This window comes from Pipra filicauda, unplaced genomic scaffold (assembly GCF_003945595.2).
Source record: "Pipra filicauda isolate LSUMZ 115617 unplaced genomic scaffold, ASM394559v2 scaffold208_size1342795_pilon, whole genome shotgun sequence".
NCBI lineage: Eukaryota > Metazoa > Chordata > Aves > Passeriformes > Pipridae > Pipra > Pipra filicauda.
The window spans coordinates 1322788-1342775 of NW_024104319.1; the positions used below are offsets into that span (position 1 = coordinate 1322788).

General features: G+C 44.2%; 1 protein-coding gene across 1 annotated transcript in view; it reads right to left on the minus strand.

Moving 5' to 3' along the window:
* The window catches only part of TRABD2A (TraB domain containing 2A), a 67710-nt gene extending 60478 nt beyond the window's left edge, over positions 1-7232 (minus strand). Inside the window, exon 1 of the mRNA XM_027745192.2 lies at positions 7101-7232. Within this exon, the coding sequence (XP_027600993.2) occupies positions 7101-7232 (132 nt within the window). The remainder of the gene's footprint in view (positions 1-7100) is intronic.
* Between the last annotated feature and the right edge of the window lie 12756 nt (positions 7233-19988).

The following is a 19988-nucleotide window of genomic DNA, read 5'->3' on the forward strand; positions in this document are numbered from 1 at the left end:
GAGAGAGGGAGACACAGATGAGTACGTGCACACTTACTTACACCAGGCCACTGCAGTACAGGCTTAAGGTGCCAAGCTAGCAGGTCACCTGGCTCAGCAGCTTGCCAGCATGGCCTTTTCCTAAAGTGACTTCACTCACACAGAGTCCCCTTTGACCATCCTTTTGCTCAGGTCTTGAGGTCAAAATTCAATTTTCATTAAATAAAAATGTGAGAAGGTTGGTTGTGGCTTTCTCCTCCTGAATGGTAACGCCGGGTCTTCTCGACAGTAATGCCACCTGATACATCACCCAGGTATCTATCAAAACCAGCAGCAGAGCACAGCCCTAGCACATCATCTCCAGGCAGGATGCTTATCCAAATTCTGCCTTTATTGAGTCAAAAGTTGGCATCACTTTGGTGAAGCGGAGCAGGACATCAGGGTTTCTATCGCCTTCACCTCAGCCCAGCAAGGCATCTTTCATCAAAGAAACTGTTGTGACACTCAGTCAGAGAGTCATGTAGCATCCTGGGAGAACTTTCCTCTTTGAGTATACTGGTTGTGGCTGAGGTGGAGTGAATTTACTTCACAGTGTGTATATGGGGCTATGTTTCGGATTTGTGCTGAAAACAGTGTTGATAACACAGAGATGTTTCTGTTACTGCTGAGCAGGGCTTACACAGCATGAAGGCCTTTTCTACCTGTCCTAAGACTCTACCAGTAAGGATGTTGGGGATGCACAAGAAACTGGGAGGGGATACAGCCAGGACAGTTGACCCCAACTGACCAAAGTGATATTCCATATCATACGGCACCATGCTCGGCACAAAAAGCTGGGGGAAGAGTAAGGAAGTGAGGACACTTAGAGTGATGGGTTTTGTCTTCCCAAGTAACTGCCACATATGATAGAGCCCAGCTTTCCTGGAGATAGCTGCATACCTGCCTATCAAAGGGAAGTGGTGAGTGAATTCCTTGATTTGCTTTGCTTGTGTGCATGGCTTTTGCTTTACCTACTAAACTGTCTATCTCAATCCAAGAGTGTTCCCACTTCTACCTTTCCAGCACCCTCCTGCATCCCAGGAGGAGGGATTCAGTGCATGGCTGCGTGCTACTTGGTTGCCAGGTGGATTTAAACTATGACAGTGAGACATTAAGAAAATGAGTAACACAAAACACAGCTGGCAGGCAGACTTGCCAGAGCAGGTAGAAATCCAGTTTTACAGGGACATAGCACATGGCAGATAGACACATAGCCAAGACACTTCACAACCCAGTTCTCCTTCTTAAGGAGCAGAGAAGGGCATGCAATACCTTGGAAAATAAGAGAAAAAATTCTGCAGACCAAAAGTGGCCTATGGTTCCTGAGTACCCACTTCTAAACAAAGTGGAGGAAAAAGCTTCTTTCTTTAGATTAGCTTTTAAAATCTGTCCAAAACCACAGCCATCAGGAAGTCAGAATCAGATTTAAGTTTGTTCTGCTGAAAAATGTACCTCACAGCATCACCAGGAACACCTCGGTACAGGCCTGTGGTGTTCCCGCAGCACAGAAGAGCAGATGGGATAAAATGGGTCCTGCTTAAGTCCTTCCAACTCACTTTACAGCAGCACCAGGCACAACCTTCCTCACCCACAGCATGCATGAACCCCACTGGTCAGCAGTACTCACTGGAGCAATGGATACAAACAGTTTCTGTCTGCGCAGACAGGAAGAGGTAGCCTTTGCATGTCTAAGTAAGAGAACAGGCTTCCAGATGCACTCAAACATCTGGTCAGCTGTGAGCCAGTAGATAGCTAAACCTCAGCACTGGGGCTAACTGTGTATGTATGCTGATCCAAGAAGCCTGCCTGACTGCCAAATGCAGAACAGTCTGCTTGGAGGAATTTATTGGAAGCACATTGACTATAAATTTCTGACAGTAAAGCCACAGGGTCAGAAAGGTTAATCTTACAGACTGCTCTGCAATGACTTATCCCAGACAACCTTCTCCTGCAGCTCTCTACATCAAACCCAGGCCATGGGTCAGGCAGCACTTCAGAGAAGTGCTACCACCAGTCCAGCTTACCAGCATGCACCACAGAATCATAGAATATCCACAGCTGAAATGGACCCACAGGGGTCATTGAGTCCAACTCCTGGTGCTACACAGGGAAAAAAAAAATACCACACCATATGCATTGTCCACAACAAATATATTGGAAAGGGCTGTTCTGACTCTTCCATAGTGTTCAAGAGTCTGAAGGATACTTCAGATCCTGGTAACACCATGCTACAACTCTATATCGTATAGGACAATCCTGACACCACAAAAACCCTCCTGAAGACCATGGGAAGAAGGGAGAACAAACAGGAAGAGCACCAAGAGCTGAAGAAGATACAGGGCAACAGCTGAATACAAATCTGACATAGACCTGGAAAGAACACAGGAAAATGAATGTGCAAAGTAAAACAAGAGGGAAAACAAAACAGGGTTCCCCCTGTCATTAGTCAGAAGGGAAAAATGAAGGGATTCACCACTGTGGAGGGAAATGAACTGAAAGTAGTGGTCAACCAGCAAGAAGGAAGGACCAGAAGTTCTGCTTTCTATCTAATGCAAGTGTAAAGACAGAAGAGGCAGTTGGGGTAGGCAAGGGGTTAGAAGGTCAACATTTCTCTTCACACAAGTCTAACCATGTGTCTGGGAGTGCACAAGAACAACCACAACTGCAAGGAATTGTAAAGAACAAGTGGTCACCAGCCAGCTTAAAACTTCAACCTAGCTCCTCAATAAACTCAGCCGGAAGGCTCAAGCAAGTACCAGATGAATGGTACTAGACTTTAACAGGGATCATCAGTGTTGCTCTGGACTGCTGCACACAGCCTAGCTAGAAAGGCTTTTGGCATTACACTCCTTATTTGCTCTGCACAGCCCTCCCACTTTCATAATTGGATACGGAGAGCAGAGTAATACTGCCAGCTATTAGTGGTACCACTGAAGAAATCACACAGGCCATCAGGCACAGAGTAAACCCTTCCTTCAAAGGGCCTGTAGCACAAGCAGAAAAAAGCAGGCTGAGACCTAGCAAAAATTTTCACACAGTCCTCAAGACTGAGACCTTACAAAGCAGAGCAGCTGGACACTCTTGCTGGCACTTCCATTTCAACAAGAGCAATCACAAACTTGGAAATGACCCCAAACACCATTCAGACCTGCCTTCTCAGAATAGCTTGGAGCCAGCATGAGAGGACAGAGAACCCTCAGTTTTCCACCATTGATGGGGAACCTCTCCAGACCCTCCAGAGTCAGTTTCTGGGCACCAGTAGCTCAGTATCATCACTAAGTGATGGTTCAAGGGGAGCTCACAAAGCCCACTCTGCCTCCAAAAGGCTGCTCAGGACATGGTAATGCCTCACACTCCTTTGGTATCTCCTTTTCTTCAGAAGGTGGAGACTGGAGTCCCAGCACTGCTCTGTGTCCGTGCCAGACCCCTGCAAACACCCTGCTACTGCTCTGCGTGAGAGGGGATGGGTCAAAGTCCTTGGTGGGCCTGAGCAAGTCTGCCTTCCACTGCTATACCTTTGTGCACTCTCACATTCCTGCCCACCTCCTGGAGCTCTCACATGTGTCACTGCAGCTTCAGAGAGGGAAAAGCAAGGATATAATCTCTCCCCAATACCGTAAAAGGGAAGCTGTTAAACAGTGCTCTAGGTGGCTGTGAGACAGCACAGGAGCAGTGCCAAGGCTTGTTCAGCATCGCACCATACACCATCACTGGCGGCACCTCACTTGCCTGAGAGCGTGCAGTAGATAAAGGTGATTTTCCTTTGCTGTGGGATCCTTTAACACAGCTGTTACATCAAAAAAGGGTGCTTTAAAACGAACATAAATTACAGTCAAAGTGGTGTCCTGGAGGCTTAAGAGAGCTGGGCTGTACACTTGAGGGATTTCAGTTTCAGCAGCATAACAAAAAGGTTCACGAATAGATCAAGATGCACATTTCTGTCTCCACTCTTCAACTTACTGGTGGTACTCATGATGGGAAAAACTACGAGCAAATGGAAAGAGTGGCAGCCCCAGAATAGAATACAGCTTGCTCCCACAATAAGATCCATCTAAAAACTAAAAAACAAGGCAGAAGATTGTAGTTATATGGAGATTGAGGGCTCAGAGGGAAAGAAAATCTGCTGTCCAAAGAATGAAGAGCTGGATGTGAACTCCAGACGCGGAAAACCTACACTCAGTCTGCTTCTTTCCACATCAGTTTTAATTTCTTCCATCTCATCTATGTTGACTGTGTGTTTCAAAGCACTGTGCAGGTAGGTGCACTCTGTGGCTTCAGGGAGTTTCAGGACCCCTAATACTCACCAGTTGGCCTCACAGCTACTCCTTCTTCAAAATCTCAGCCCAGAAATGCACTCTTTCTTAATCTACAGTATTCTCTTACCTTTTTTTTTTTTTTTTGCTTGCTGCAGAAGACAGAGCATGTGGCATGCAATATCTCACCCAGGCAGACAGCCCTATAACCCTCCCTATATGGCTTTCTCCCTCTCTCTTATCTGTCCTGGCGTCGTATCCTGTCATGTTCGTTTATAACTAATTGAGGCAAAGACTGTGATTTTACTAACCACATTAAGTGCCCATGCAACTACAGTAATGCACACAAAAATGCTAGGCACATTTTAGTAGTCTTGAGCTTTTGCCCACCTGCATTATTGACACTTTCAAACTCAGCTTAAGACTCTAAGCAGAACTCACTTAGCAATAAACACTGCGCTGGCTACAGCTACTGAAAGAACACATGTTCGGTCTCCATTTGCCAGAAGTGAAAAATAAAAACAAAATTTTTAACTAAAAAGCCACAAGTAGAGATGACTTGCTCTGCTGAAGTGCATATATGGGGAAAAGTAGCCATAAAAATTAATTTGCCCTCCGTCAGGAACAACACATCATAAAAAACTAACCCACTACAACTACAAGCATTCCACTGTTAATCCCTAAGTTCTGGCTTCAATTTTTCCTGTACACTCCAATGTTAAGCAAAAAGAAAGCACTACCAGACCACATTACTTAGTAACTGGCATATAACCCAGAAAGATTTTAGCATACTTTATTTTAGATTAATTGTTCTCAATGTCTTTCTTTTTTTCCTTAAAAAAAAAAGAGAATGGTGGGGCACATTATTGCTTGTAGTTTTAACTATAATTTGGAGTGATGATGAGAAAGGTCTCTTAAATATTTTATGTTCATTCCTTAAAATAACTTCTTTCTTTCTTTTAGGCGCTGGCCTAAAAGAAAGACATTTCTTTTTTTTTTCATGAACAGAAACTTTAGGCAACCTAACAAAAAGAAGAAACCTGTAGTCTAGAGAGGTAAGAAAAGAAAATCCATAAAGAACTAAAATAAAAACAAACAAAAAGCCATGCCTGATGATGGAGGAACAAGAGAATATATTTTTTCCTAAGGGGTTGGATGTAAATATTCGTTAAGATAAACTTAACAGCTTTGTAAATAAGGCAGATGCTGTCATATCTAGAGAGTGTAGCTACTACCACTGTCCTAATGACCCTAGGAAACAGCCTGCCAATTCCACAACTACAGGTGGTCTCATGTTTTAATGACAGAGTAATCAGCAGATAATGAGATATCATTAACACATTTCACCAGCAGTTTTGCTAGTAACTGGCACAAGTCCAGTCAATATCTCCTGAGCAAAACTACCTGCCTGTCCCACCAAATCTGTGAAATTTCCACAACTATGACTTCTGCTTCTCAGGCTTTCAGGGGGCTGTCCCCTTCGTCCTTGCTCTCAGTAGCTCTTGCCGGTAGTTTCACAGCAGCTCACAGGTTTTTGCACTTCACGCCCTCAAGGGGAAGGAGGCACCCACTCCAAATGCTTGACCTGTCTTTATGGCAGTGTCACAGGTGGCCACCTATAAATCCAGTTGACAAACTGGTTCCAGGGACAAGCAAATTTTAAAGACACTATCCCACAAGGTAGGGTTAAGCTCTAACTCAAGCTAGGCAGACATCTCCAGTGAAGCATGTGTAGCCTGGCATATGGTTGAATCAGCAATTCCCTAACCCCTAGAAGAAGATATCCTGGGGAACTGGCAAGCTCGGTTGGAGGCAGCAAGGCCCCAAGACCAGGTGCAGGTGAGAGGGAGGAGTAAAATCACGGAACAGACCTTCAGAGTTGCAAAACTTCTCACACCTACCCTGCACTGAGTCTGCTGTGGCTTTGGCACCTCCCCAGCGCAGCGGATCTGCACTTACTTCTGAGGGCATCCAGTCTCCGTAACAGCTCTGCTGGAGGAGTTAACCCTGCCTGGGAAGGATAGTGAGCACAAGTGGCGGTCCACATGTCCCAGAATCACCTCGGGTCCAAGTAGATGCCAACAGACAGCATAGACTGTCCGTTAACACAAAGTTCAAGAAGGCTTTTCCTTCACGATTTTTGATACTTTCGTCTCAGAAGCTTCAGCAAGAACGGCTTTTCCTCGGTGTCTGATTTTTCATGGAAATGACAGCCACCCTGTTCACAAACTTCGCACTGGCCATAGTATCACCCCTAACCTGCAGCACTGACCCTCAGCTGTGTTAAGCACCCATCGGAGCTAGGTCAGCCCATGCTGCACCTGGTTACTGCAGCCAGGTTGATGAGGTTAGAAGACGATCAAAACCTAACACAATTTGTAACCGCGTTTTCACTCCAGGGGCACGACCTTTTGATGGTCCGAACCTGCTCCAGCACCTTAGCGTTTCATAATAGGGCTAGAGGGTACCCCTGCGAGGGATGCTGGCAGCAACTCACGCCGGGCCAGTCCGTCCTGTGGCGAACGGCGCAGCTCGTCCTACTTAGCACAGGCAAAAGATCCTCCTGGGCTTCACCCCGGGGGTCACGCTCTTCCATCAGCACTCAGGCGGTGGTCGTCCCACCTGGCGCACAGCCCCGGGAAACCACCTCCCTCCCTCCGCTCCCGGGCAGCGGCCGCCGGAGATCGCGCCCCGCGCCCGCCTGAGTCCGGGCTGAGCTGCGGCCGGGATGGCCCCGCACACCCCACGCTGCCGCCACCGCCCCCCGAGGGGCGCAGACCCGCGTCCCCAGGGCACCCCGGCCGCCAGGGCACCCCGGCCGGCACTTACCTTCCTGCGGAGCGGGCAGGCGGCGCGGCCGTGCCGGGCTGTGGCCAGCAGGAGGAGGGAGCCCTGCAGCAGCAGCAGCAGCAGCAGCAGCGGCAGCTGCAGCAGCAAGCACATCCCGCCGGGGCGCACCATCGCCGCCCTGCGCGCAGCCTGTGGACCGCGTCCCCCTGCGGTTTCTGTTCTTCCCCCTTTTTCCTGCCTCCACATCTCCCGTTTTCCTTCTTCTCTCTCTCTTTTTTCTTTTTTTCTTTTTTTTAACTTAATTTGACTTTTTTTGTCTCTTCCCCCCCCCCCCCCCCCCCCCCCGCTCGCTTTTTATTTAGTTTGCTGGGGGTTTCTTTGGCCAGGCGATCCAATTCCAGAGCCCTGGCAGGAGCGGCCCCGTCCCCCAGCCGAGCCCTCTAGTCGCTGCCCCCTCCTCTTAAAGGGTCCCGGGCGGGGGAGGAAGGGGAGGGCGCGGGCCCCGCCGCCCCGGGGGCGGGCGATGGGGCGGCAGCGGGGGTCCCGCAGCCTCCGGCCAGAGCCACGCATCGCAGGGACATCCCGCCTGGCCCCGGGGGCCGCGGCGGCTGCGCCCCCCGCGCCCCCCGCCCCGTAACCCTCGACGAACGCGCCGCGCCCGGGCCCACCGGGAGCGCACGGCCCCGGCCCTGCCCGCCGGTCTCTGCCCATCCCGCGGCTCTGCTGAAGTGAACACAAAACGGAACGTGGTGGTTCTTCGCAGGCCTCTTAGCCGGCTTGAGCTGTTCTGACTCGTTCTTGTTTCGGGGTGGCTGTTGCAAAACTGTGTGTCCAGGGTGCTTTGCACAAGCGGTGTTCACAGAATGACAGAATGTTCTGAGTTGGAAGGGACCCACAAGGATCATCGTGATCAAGCTCTTAACTCAATGGCCCTTACAGAGATTGAACCTTGGCGTCGTCAGCACCATGCTCTGTGATCCTTTTATGACCAAAAATACACTGAAAAATTATCACCGTCTCAAATAGTGAAATTCAGCCATTTTTGCTGAGGAGACTGGTATTTAAATCATCACAGAATTACCTCTTGCTATTAAGTACAGTCTTAAAAATATTGGGAAAAGCCAAATATATATCAGTTTTTAGTCCGATGCAAACTAAAAGAATGAGCTTTCATAGGTCTCAAGATATTCAGTAGGGTCTTCCTGATAATTTTACTATGGCATGTGTAATTAATTCACATATAACAAAAATTGGCACTTTTAAGGCTTAAGCTAGGTCAGCCTTTAAAGTTAGAACACTAACACAGTGGCTCACTAAGGTATATGGTGGTACTGTGTGGAACATTCCCTCCTATATCATCCCAAATTGTTTTAATTCAGTACTTCCAAACACTGAAACCAAAATCTGTTGAAGCCTTAAATAAAGAGATAGTAGAGGTCAAAGGAAAGGGGAAAGGTTATGCCATTCCACGAATCAGCATCCGCTACCTAATTAGAAGAATAAGGTGTTGCTTTTATGGAGACCTTTCTGCACAATGTGTTTCTCCATCTATTCTATTTTATATATATATATTAATATAGTATATATTAGTAATATATACTATTGTAATAGTAATATATATTATATATATTATATATCTGTAAAATATACTATTTAGTAATAGGGGTTTTACCGTTTCTACTTAGTAGTCATCATTATGCTCACTGTCCTGTGGGAATGAATGAGGTTGCTTCTGGATTTTTTTTTTAATTACTGGTGTTTCTGACCTACTCTTGGGCTGAGTACACAGAATGAAAAAAGATGGTCTTAAAAGACCACTATAATTTCTTTATGATGTGGGCCGTTCCTTCTGAAGCTGTGCACTAAGCAACAGGCAAGCTGCAGACCAAGTGTTTCAGGCTATTTGCAGACTCAGATACTCATTGTTACTTTGGCTTTCCCATATTCCTATTCTTAAACAAGTCCTTTTCAACCCCAGAGATCCAGATATTTGTCCCCAAGGTTAAATTCTGGTTCAGAGCAAATGGCAAACTTCCCACAAACTCAAAGAAAGAAAAGGTGCAGTTCTTTAATTTTGCCTAGGTTTTTTTTTTGTGGAAAGCAACTCTTTCCAGCAGGTAGGCAGAGCCAAAACCCTTCATTGTTTTGCCTTCTCTTATGTGCATTACTGTGTTTCTTAATACTGTGGATTTTGATGAGGAGAATGATACTGGAAATACATGAAATACATTTTCTTTTGTTAGGTAATGCTAACCACTTGGAGCAAAAGGCACTACCTGACTAAGAGAATGGTATGACTAAGGCAATATTATGCAATATATAGTAGTTATAGTCCCTGATTATTTTAATTTAATTTTTATTCTTTTTTTTTTTTTTTACAGCAGGGAAAAACAATACCTTCATTTTGCCAGCAATCCAGGTATTCCTATACCAATCTGAGCAAGAAGTGTTTTTTCATCATCCTCTTAAAAAAAAAGGAACTCTTGTTCAACACTGGGTGTTCAAATGTGAGTTTACCTAACATAGACAGTTATACATAACAGTCATAGACAGTTAAGCAGCTTTTACAAACATCACTCTTAGCAACCAGGTGTAAAACAGTGACAACATATTCTTTGCCCTGAAATACAGTGAGCTGGACCCCCATTTTGTCATGGAATGACATTTTGTCCATGCCCCCATTCTGGGCATGGAAGCCAGGTAGCATTCATACACCTATATCAATCTACAGAGAATAAGAATAAATTTTTCGTGGTGGAGAGATGTGCTGCCAGACCAACCAGGTACCTTCTGTGTGACCATTTGGCTTGCTTTTGATTCTAAATTAGCAAAATATATAACAACACCTTCTGAAACACAGCTTGCAAGCATACAGGCAATGCAGGTTAACATGCTGCTTGGCCTTGTTTTTAAATTTGTGGGAAAGGCTTTCTTTGTGGTGATTTACTAGTGGAAAATAGGGAACAAGGAAGGACAGAGGGAATGTTTAAAAGAGACTTCCAAAATAATTTTTATTTTCACTGCAATGTTTCAGTAGAAAGCCACTTTTATTGTCATAAACCTAAGAGATAAAACCAACATCTTTATTTAATGAAATTCTGTCTCTAGAATGACCAGGATTTGTTCATCCCCATCCTTTGTGAAATGATTCAACAGGACTTCAGCCATGTGCTTATGTAGATTGCAGAGAAAGGGTAAACTGAGGTACACACTTAAATGCTTTCCTTAATCCGGGCCTTAGACCACAGAGGGTCTGTGGGCTGAGTTATCTGGTTGGTAGTTAATTCAGGGTAACTGAAGCAGCCATGTCTCTTACAGTACCAGAGTTTAAGCAGCTACTTTAAGCAGCTGTCATGCACAGGCAGTTGCTCACACTCACATCCCATGCTTTAGGTATGCCTACAAGTGGGGCCAAGAAGTGACCTGGACTGTGTGCAAAAAGAGGCTGCTTTCTTTTTTCATCAGCTGATGCTTAACTTCAGTCAGTTTCTTAGGCCATAAGAGCAGTTATGTAGAAATGGCTGAGAGGCTGTCAGAGGAAAAAGTCTCCTCAAGTGGGTGTTACTGCAGACAGATCTGCAGAGGATCACAGTCCAAAACTCCTGCACGTGCTGATTTAGGTGGCATGAACCTATGTATACACATGGCACAGAGCACACACCCCTGACAGACCTCCAGACTGTGCATGTGCCTTTGTTACCTAACTAACATCAACCTGCAGCGGGAAAGAAAGCCACCTCATACAGCCAAACACAGTGAACTCCGAGTGAAAGAAACTGCAACAAAAGAGATTTGCACAGACTTCAGGACAGAATTATATTCATGGTCCGTTAACAGGGAGGTCAGCTCTGACTCACCCACTGTTGGACATGATTTGGCTGGTTTTGAGTTTAACACAGATTTTAAACAGCATGAAAATTAAGCATGAGGATTTCTCACCATTTAAAATTATGAAACAGATATCATAAAGCAGATAATAAAGAAGGCTAAGGGGCTTTCTTCATCAAGTTGAGAAAAAGTACTCTATCTGCATTTGAAAGGAAGTTTGCTTAGAAGAATTGATGTGGACTTCAGAGATTCAGGAATACAGAATCCCAATTATGCCTCTAAATAAAAAAGGGTTAATGAACTTTGTAGTATATTACTGTATGAAAGTGTTAGGTCAGCTGGAAGGGAAATATGGGGAATATATTACAAAGTGAAGTGGTTACATGTAATTATCAAGCATAGTTAGTCAAAAGCCAAAAATAAAGAGTAAAGAGTAGAATTCTGTTCTTCAAATGCATCTTAATAATAGTAATCTCAATTTGAATGAAGAGAGAAAGCTAAACAAAAATAAATCTCTTAGACATTGAAAGGAGGTGAAGAGAAAGTACATGACCATAACAGGGAGCTCTGAATTGTGCTGGGTCCCAGCACTTTAGAAATAAAGGAAAGGATCATTTGAAGCCAGGCGGGAAGGAGTTAAAGGACAGCTTATAAACCACTTGCCCCCATCTGAAAGTATTTTTGGTAAGAGTGCAATCAAAATCCAAACTGTTTAAAATGTGATAATAAAGTACTAACAAAATAATGGAAATGATGTGAACTGTTCAGCCATTAATCCATAATGTTAGGAGAAAAAAATGCAAATAATCATTAAAAAAATTTATTAATGCATAATTTTATTCAATTTAGTAATAATTGACCCCAAGTGACCCCATATCTTACGCAGATAGAAACTACTACAGATAGAAAATACTGAAATATTTTAAAGTGGTGACTGAGCGGCATATTCGTAGTGCAACTGGGAAAGTAGAAACAGACCACAGCTCCATGGTGAAGCTCCAGTAGTCTCAGTTATATTAACTGATTTTCTCCAAAAGGGATGTTCCATCTTAATCAGGTCATGGCTCACCCTCTCACCTAATGCTTTGGTGCTCCTCTGCACTGAGTGTGGCTGTGTCATGGAATCACATGCAGTAAGCACAGTGGCCGAACAGGCCCTGCAGGACTGGAAGGGAAATACATGTCGCTGAAGACTTGTCTGTCTGTCAGAGGGAACTGCAGCCCCACTTCTAGGCTATAAAAGGCCCTCGGTGCTGCTGACAGAAGAACAGCTCCTTAGGCATCGGAAAGGAGGGATGCAGCAGTCCCTCTTTTCACTTCCATCCATCCCAAGCCCTTCATTGGGTTGGAGGAAAGATGCAGGAGCAATCAGCCCTTGAAACCCAGGTGCATCCTGGTCCTGTGCACGTAAGCATCCATCTGGGAAGCAGCTGCCCTGCAGGAGGGCTCCAAAATTTGCAAAACCCTCAGTTTACCGATGTTTTCCGGGAAATATCAGCAAAACTTTGCTTTGGAACAGCTGAAAGAAATATAAAACACATAGGCGTGCATTGAATTCAGCTTGTTCACTAAATTAGCATAATTTTTTTCAGGATGTCTTTGGGGGAGAAAAACTATTCTGGTTTTCTAGCAGTTGTAATTAAGGATTTCCCTAAAGATGGGAGGAATTTTCCAAGACATTCAAAGCGCATATTTTCTCCTGGTTTTCTAACTGTCTCTAAAAGACTATGAACAAAGATGAGAGAGCTGAAGACACAGTGTAAGTAACAGAACCACGGGGTGTGTCATGGGAGTGAAGCTCCAGCACAAGGGAAACCATTTTTTGGTGGTTTTTCGGTGATTTTGATACAAATTTCAGTGGGACAGGATTTTTCTTTGGGATGCTGAAGGTCAGATGAGGCATTTGTGGCACTACAGAACTTCTCTGTGTTTGCCAACCCGTTCAGACCTGACTTCTGAGAAGCACTTGAAGTACACATTTGCACGGCATAAAGCCACTGGTGATCCTGCTGGGTTATTTGCTATACAGACTTGCACAGCAAATGGCATCTCCACCTTAAGACCTTTGAAGCCCAGACCTTGTGAAGATTTACACAGTTTGCTTTACTAACGGCAAAATGTCCAAGGAAAATTAAAGAAACAGCATACTGAAAAAGTTTCATGCAATTCTGGATTAGCCTTGAGCCCTCTCAAGAGACCACATACCTGGATATGATTCTGTCAGATATTATCCTTTACTTGACTGCAAAGATTCTTCTTTCTTGTCAGCCCATTGGCGTAGCAGAGCTGAAATTAAATTTCTATCCTAGCCCTATTTTCATGAGTAATTTTCTTTTAATCAAGACTTGCGTTGCTTTCTGTCGACTGGGAATTTTCTTTCTCCCCACTAAATATTGAATAAAATGCCTATACTTCATCAAGATTAAAAAAAAAAAAATAAAAAGAGACAATAAATGTGTTTCTATTCATTCCAAAAAATGCCACAACCCTAGCTTGACAGTTTTTCATGCTGAATTTATTTGCTGAAATAGCCTTTTGGGGTGGGGAAAGGGGGCTAATAACTGTATCTAGTCATGACTGTTGCACTTACCTTTGCCAAACAGCTGATCTTGAGGAGCTGAAAGATTGTCCAACCTTCATCAGGCACCAGGACTGTTTCTGCTGGAAATACTGTGTGACTTTCTTAGCCATTCTGGATCTGATTTGCGCTCTCTCCGCTAACAGCTCTGTCCAGGATTTCAGCAACCACAGGATTACTCCCTAAATCCTGTGTTAAAAACGTGCTACAAACACAGGCCGAATTACCTCCTCTGCACCCACAATGATGACATAAAACAAATTTTTTCATCATTGTGGTGTCTTTCAAGTAAGTGAGTTGCCAGGGACATGAAAGCAGCAGGAGCATGCTCTAACTCCAGACCAGAAAGGTTCTTGGAAGCATGCTTAACTTGAAGCAGATGGACAGTACCACAGCTGAAACAGATCTCCACTTGAGGCTGAGATGTAGTCAAACACTCTGTTGTGCAGAAAATAAAACCAAACCAGAACAATAAAAAGAACCTGAACCCTCCATTGTTCTATGCATTTAATACTGAATATGTCTGAAAACATATAGGAGGGAAGTTCCTGGGGAGACAGTTCTTTCCTAAGAATATCTCCTCACCATGTGAAGATTAAAGATCTAGTACCGAGCCATCTGCCCAAAACCATTAGCAAGCCAGCCCATTCTTCCCTGGAACCCAGGCCCATGCAATAAAGCTACTCCACCCTGCTTTTTTGCCTTTCAATGGTGGATAGGACTCCTGCCTAGTTGCCATGACTGTCTGCAAATATTTTAAAACAAAGCCTCATTTTTTAAACTTCAGAGGCATTTTCTACAATGAGCTTTGACACTTCATGGTGAAACTCTGAAAGGAAAAGCTTAATTCCAACATGTGAAACAGAAGCAGAAGGGCCTGTGGACCTTATCTAGACTTTCTTCAGACAGACAGGGACATTATCCCACAGCTAGAAAATGACAGATTCAAAGCAGGACTTTCCCAGGTCTCTTCATCTCTGTACCTGAAAAGTAGTCAAGCTAGCTGCTACATCTTTGACATGGATTTTGCTTATAGCAGAAACAGAAGTCCATGCACAAGCTTATTCATCTACTTTCTGTGCACACAAAGGGTCAGAGCTACTTTCCCAACTCAGACTGCTCAGGATTGCAGACCAAGTGCTTACCCATGCACAGATGGACTCTACATAAGATACTGAGAGGGATTTTGAAGAGCACTCAACATTGACTCCAGTTTTCTTTCTCTGCAGATAAATGGATTTGGGATGTGTTGTTCTGTGCCCCTTATCTTCTGATTCATAAAGACACTCTGACACAAAAATGGCATTATGATTTCTGTGGATGCATCCTAAAGCACAGGACCATACTTTTCCTAGGGTGGTCTCTTCCCCCTTATCCATCTTCATGAGATTTAAGCCACTTCAGCAGGCTTCAGGCTTCACTAGGTGCCCAGTATCTGTTAGACATTATAAACCATCTGCCTCTGGGTCCTTCTTCTCAATAGCTGCCAACATCACAGCAGGGTAATGTCTAGATTCCACACAAAGCATGCAGAATGGTACCAAGCATTCAGTGCCAGGGCGAGTCAGCTCTCACAGCTCTGGACAGAAGGCAGGAGGGCCATATGCTCAAATAAAACCAGCTAGATTCAGCACAGGAAAGCATCTTGAGCAGTTCCACTAGAAGGAATAAGGAGGGTGCAATTTTTTCCCGGACTATAACTTCCTGGTCAGATTTGACTGATTTATAAATGCCAGACATTTCTTATAGGTGATTAAGAAAAGTTACAGATAGCATTTTAATTCCAGTTAGATAATGTTTCTTTCCTTTGCTCTTTTCTTGATTGTACCTCTTTCTGTTGTCCAGCAATATGGCAGCAAAGCAAGAGTGATCACTATCTAGATGTGTCAATCTGTCTCTGGACAGGTGCAGCAATGAGATGGAATGACATTCATGAAACTGAAGTGAACAGAAAATGTTCCAATATCAACAATATAGAGACTGTGTTCTAAAAAGCAAGATTTGAGGTATAAGTGGCATCAAAGACAATAGCCTTTTCTAACTGTCTAAAAGTTTAATAAAATATTTTGAGATCAATACCAAATTTTGTAGGATATATCCTGGTCATTATCAAGTCAGAAGAACAGATAGATGAGGAAGTGAGGGCAGGAAGAGATTGAGTTGTTTCTTCAAATGTGTGACTGTGAATAACTCATTAAAACTGAACAAGATTTTCATTACTGTAAAACTGGGCCTCTAAAAGCCATATACAGGCTGGAGTAGGGAACCAGCTTAGAAGATTCCCTACTCCAATCTGTATATGGCTTTTGCCTGGATGAGAATTTAGTTCCTGGTGAGGAAAGGGGAAAGAGTACAACACATTTATTTCTGTATATCAAAAAACCTCTGGTGCCAAAGCATGGCTTTGTTCACCATCTCTTTTACCCCCAGCCACGCTGCACACCAGTTCAGCAGCCTTGATGCATCTGCTGCACCTCCAGTCTTTGCATTGTCTTGTTATATTTTGCATTACCCACAAGGTTGCCTTCCCAGAACCGTCTGGAAAAGGAGAAGTTTTCTGCCTGTTTGCACTTAGCACACTTAGCACACCCTTGTGGCACGCTGCTAGTAAGGATTCCTTTTTCCCAACCTCTTGCTCCTCCATCCTGCCTGGCAATGCTGTCAGAATGTCAACTCAGGCCTGACAGGGCTTGTGAATTTGGGCTCAGTGCCTTATACGCACAGCAAAATCACTTCTAGTCCCAGACTGGCCATGTGCAGCCTCCTGAAGTGACTGTGCACTGGTGGGATTTAGCTGCAGACTGACTAAACAGAAGTGGATACTGGAGCATCAGTTACGTATGGAAGGGGTTTTCCTTACAGTATGGTTCTATCAAGTCAACCTTTCCATCTAAGATAATTACTTTTAAAAATCATCATCACTTAGAGGAGTGATAGACCTCCAGTGGGGGGTGGCAGGTAGGGCACAGGGGCTGAGGCCAGTGTCTCGGTAGGAGAGCAATGCCACCACTCTGGTTTTGATGCTGAATCCCAGGTGTGCCAGAACAGCAAAAGGTGACTCTGTCCCTCCACCTCCTCTATGAAGAATTCATCTGCAAGGTGGTGATATTAGAAACACAAGGGCTAGCCCTGTGGTAACGATTCCACGGCTGTGCTAAATGTCATCCTGCAAGAAAACTCCCTCCAGTTGCTTATCAGGAGCAGCTAATACACCTATAGTGGAAACCACATGGAGACACCAGGACATGTTCTTCCTGTGCTGGCACAGGACACGATCCCTGTCAGTTCTAAAAATGGCCTTCAGGCTGTAATCCTAAACCAGAGGAGGACATTGCACTTCCTCATGAAGCATTCCCCCAGGCACTCATAAATTACCAGAGACTCCCAGTAAAGCCTGGAAGGCTGACTGTTTGTTTTTCTCTAGGAGCCTGGACCAATGTTGATTCAGGTCATTTGCTTAGAAGTGCTCATTGGACTCATTTACATGAGACAGCAGCAGTTCCTTTGAGGGCTCTAATATTAAAAGCACCACAGGACCTGTCCTAAGCAAACAAGGGTGTTAAATTCTTGGCTAAACCCCGCTGGGGAAAACCAGATAATTTACATCCCACTTTGTGGGATTCTCCCCATTACTCCTGGAGACACAATTATACCTTGCCACTTCTTGTCCAGGGTTCAAATCCTTCTGGTTTTAATGCACACTTTTCACTCCTCAGCACCTACCCAGAGGTCAGTTTCTTGCCAGACTCCAGTAGATTTCCACAGGACTGCTCTCTCTGATCCCCTTTAAGAAAATTCGAAATTAAGGGATGGAGACCTAGTGTGGGTTTGCCCTTTGTCTTCCAATTTTAAGGCAGAGCAGGCTCTGATCTCCAGAAGCATTTTCACAATAACTTTGCCTGCCCACCTGTTCTCACACACCTATTTTGGCTTCCAAAGGCAGATCTTGTTGCACACAATGAAAAGTTGGGACAATGAATATTTGCAAACTGCCTGCTTTGTCACAACAGTCTAACCAGCTTTTGGGACTGGTCACCTTACTCTAAGCAACAGAACACACGCTATGAAAGAAATTGGATCATATTTTTGTAGTTTGTGTTTTCAGAAAAGTTAAGGGATCCAGTTCAACAGCCAAGTGTTCAAGTTCGTTTGAAAGTTACAGCAATTTAGGGTCCTTGATAGACACTGGGATGAATATGCTATTACTTGTAGTGTCATGCTGAGATAACAAAGTTCAAAGGCTGGTAGGAATGCCCAACTCCATACTGCAGCATAAGGAGCGAACAGGTTATGTGGTGTGTTCATGTATCACTGTGCTAAAGCAGCTATGCTGCTTCTGGACCTGTCTCTGTGATCCATGCTCTGTTTTGGTGTCCAGGGTCACGAAGCCATGCTGAATGAGAACGACAAGCATCCTAAGGTGAAGCATCCTGATACATCTATGGCAGCCACCACTGTCACAAACATTATCCAGTGCTGATGTAAGCGGAACCAAGAGTTTAGAACTGACACTTTTGAAAGAAAATAATTGTTACATGATAGCTATAGTACCAAAAAGTTTCCCATCTCAATAAGAAGTATGGCTGCACCTTCACAAGCATGAATAGCACAGGTGAGTTCAGCAGCACTCAATTGCCACAGAAACCCCTGGAGACGCGGGACATCCGTGCTGCAGTGTTCAACTCAGCAGCAAGAGGGCTTTTCTTCGGTGGAAGTCACCACACTGCTCCATGTGCACATTTGCTTGTCTCCTAGACGTAAAGCTTCTGCTAACTCTGGGACATGGTTATCTTAAAGGTAGTCTGTAAATGACACGCAGTGAGAACATAGCATCTCAGGTCAAGTCTTCCTATGTGACTGGTTATGCACAGGCTAGGTTGATCCTGGCACCAGAACCCCAAACTGGCTCTGCTGTGGCATCAGAAGTGAGAAGACCCCTGCAAAATGGTATTGATATCTCACATAACCCGGGCTCTGAGACAAAATTCACTTTTGTATCAGCTTCAGAAACTTCACGTCTTTAGATGCTTTGCACTGTTTTTCTCAATCTCTGTGTTTTTCCTCAAGAGAAGATTATTCGTGCTGGTGAAGATCTCAAAAGCTCTCAGAGAGCCAAGCCTGACTCCCACAGACAGCAAACTATCTCTGAAATGATGCTGCTCTTCTTCATTTCCAGTGCTGTATGCTCAAAACCATGAGTAGTATTTAGACCAGGCAGTCACTGTCTACCAGTACCTTGAGAGAACGAATCATTCAGCAATAGGACTGGTTTTGGGTCTGTTCTCTGAAAATTCCCCCCAGGAGAAGTACAGTGAGAGCTATCTCTGAGGCCTGGATTACAGTATCCTGTTTGCTACTTCCACCTAGACAGTTGCTGGACATTTTATCATTACTTATCCTTCAGGGAAGTTAGAGGTGTAATTTTAAAATTCATCTAGTCCCTCACACTGCTGTTTGTTACCAACAGACTGCAAAAACCTGGAGAACATTTCCCCCAGACAGTGGAAGAGAAAAATTCTTGCCGGTTCTTTATTTCATTTATACCACAAAATTACTTAGTTCTGAAAAAAACCTGACCAAATCTTTGCTTGTGTTTCAAGTAGTTTAGTGGATTGCAACAGGTTGTCCATCTGCTGATTATTTGGGACATTTCCAGTTCTGTTCCCCTTCTACTTTTATGTGATTTATTATATTTATATAATTATATAAATATTTTATGTATTATATTTATGTGAGCTGGGAATGCTTGGTCGGCTACCAGTCAAACTGCCTCCAGACATAGAGGACAGAAGGAAAAGGAAGGTGTTACAGAGTTTTCCTAAGTGAAAAAGCTGGAATACATTGCTTTTTTTACTCTCTAGGACAGGACTGCATAACCACCTCATGCAGTAAGTGGTACTACGTGATGCATTGGCTTCTGGAGCTGTCTTAGATCTGAATGACCCCATTTCAACTTTCCAGGGCCTCATTTTCCCATGGCTGTGAAAAGAAACTAGCTCCAACATATTTGCACCCTTCCTGCAATTATTTATACACATTGATGAGATCCACACTTTTCTCCCCTTTTGTGTTTTTCTTCTTTTTTTTTTTTTTAATACAGAAAGACCTTTCCTCCAGATGGCATGATACAAGTAGAACAGCTCATGCATTCTTACCTGAGCCACAGCCTTTTATGAGAAGATTTCCTTTCTTGTGAAGGCATCTGTAATCTCACACAGTGGATGCCTATAGACGAGAGAATTCATCTGCTATGCCAGCCAGCTGCTGAATGACTGCTCTGCTCCTACTAGAATTAAAAGGTAACCTGCAAAGTACTTACTCAGACATCACAGTCATACTGGGAAGTTTGAACTACTGTGCTAACAAACTACCCTTGAGTTGCAGAGGGAAGATAATTTAACAGGCTGATGGCTCTGATTTAAAATTGTGTGGCAGATCCCCTCTGTCAGCTATAGTAGCCACAGAGTCCCATAAGTCTGCTAAAGCAAACTTTCATCTCTCTGTCTCAGAAACAGGGCTTT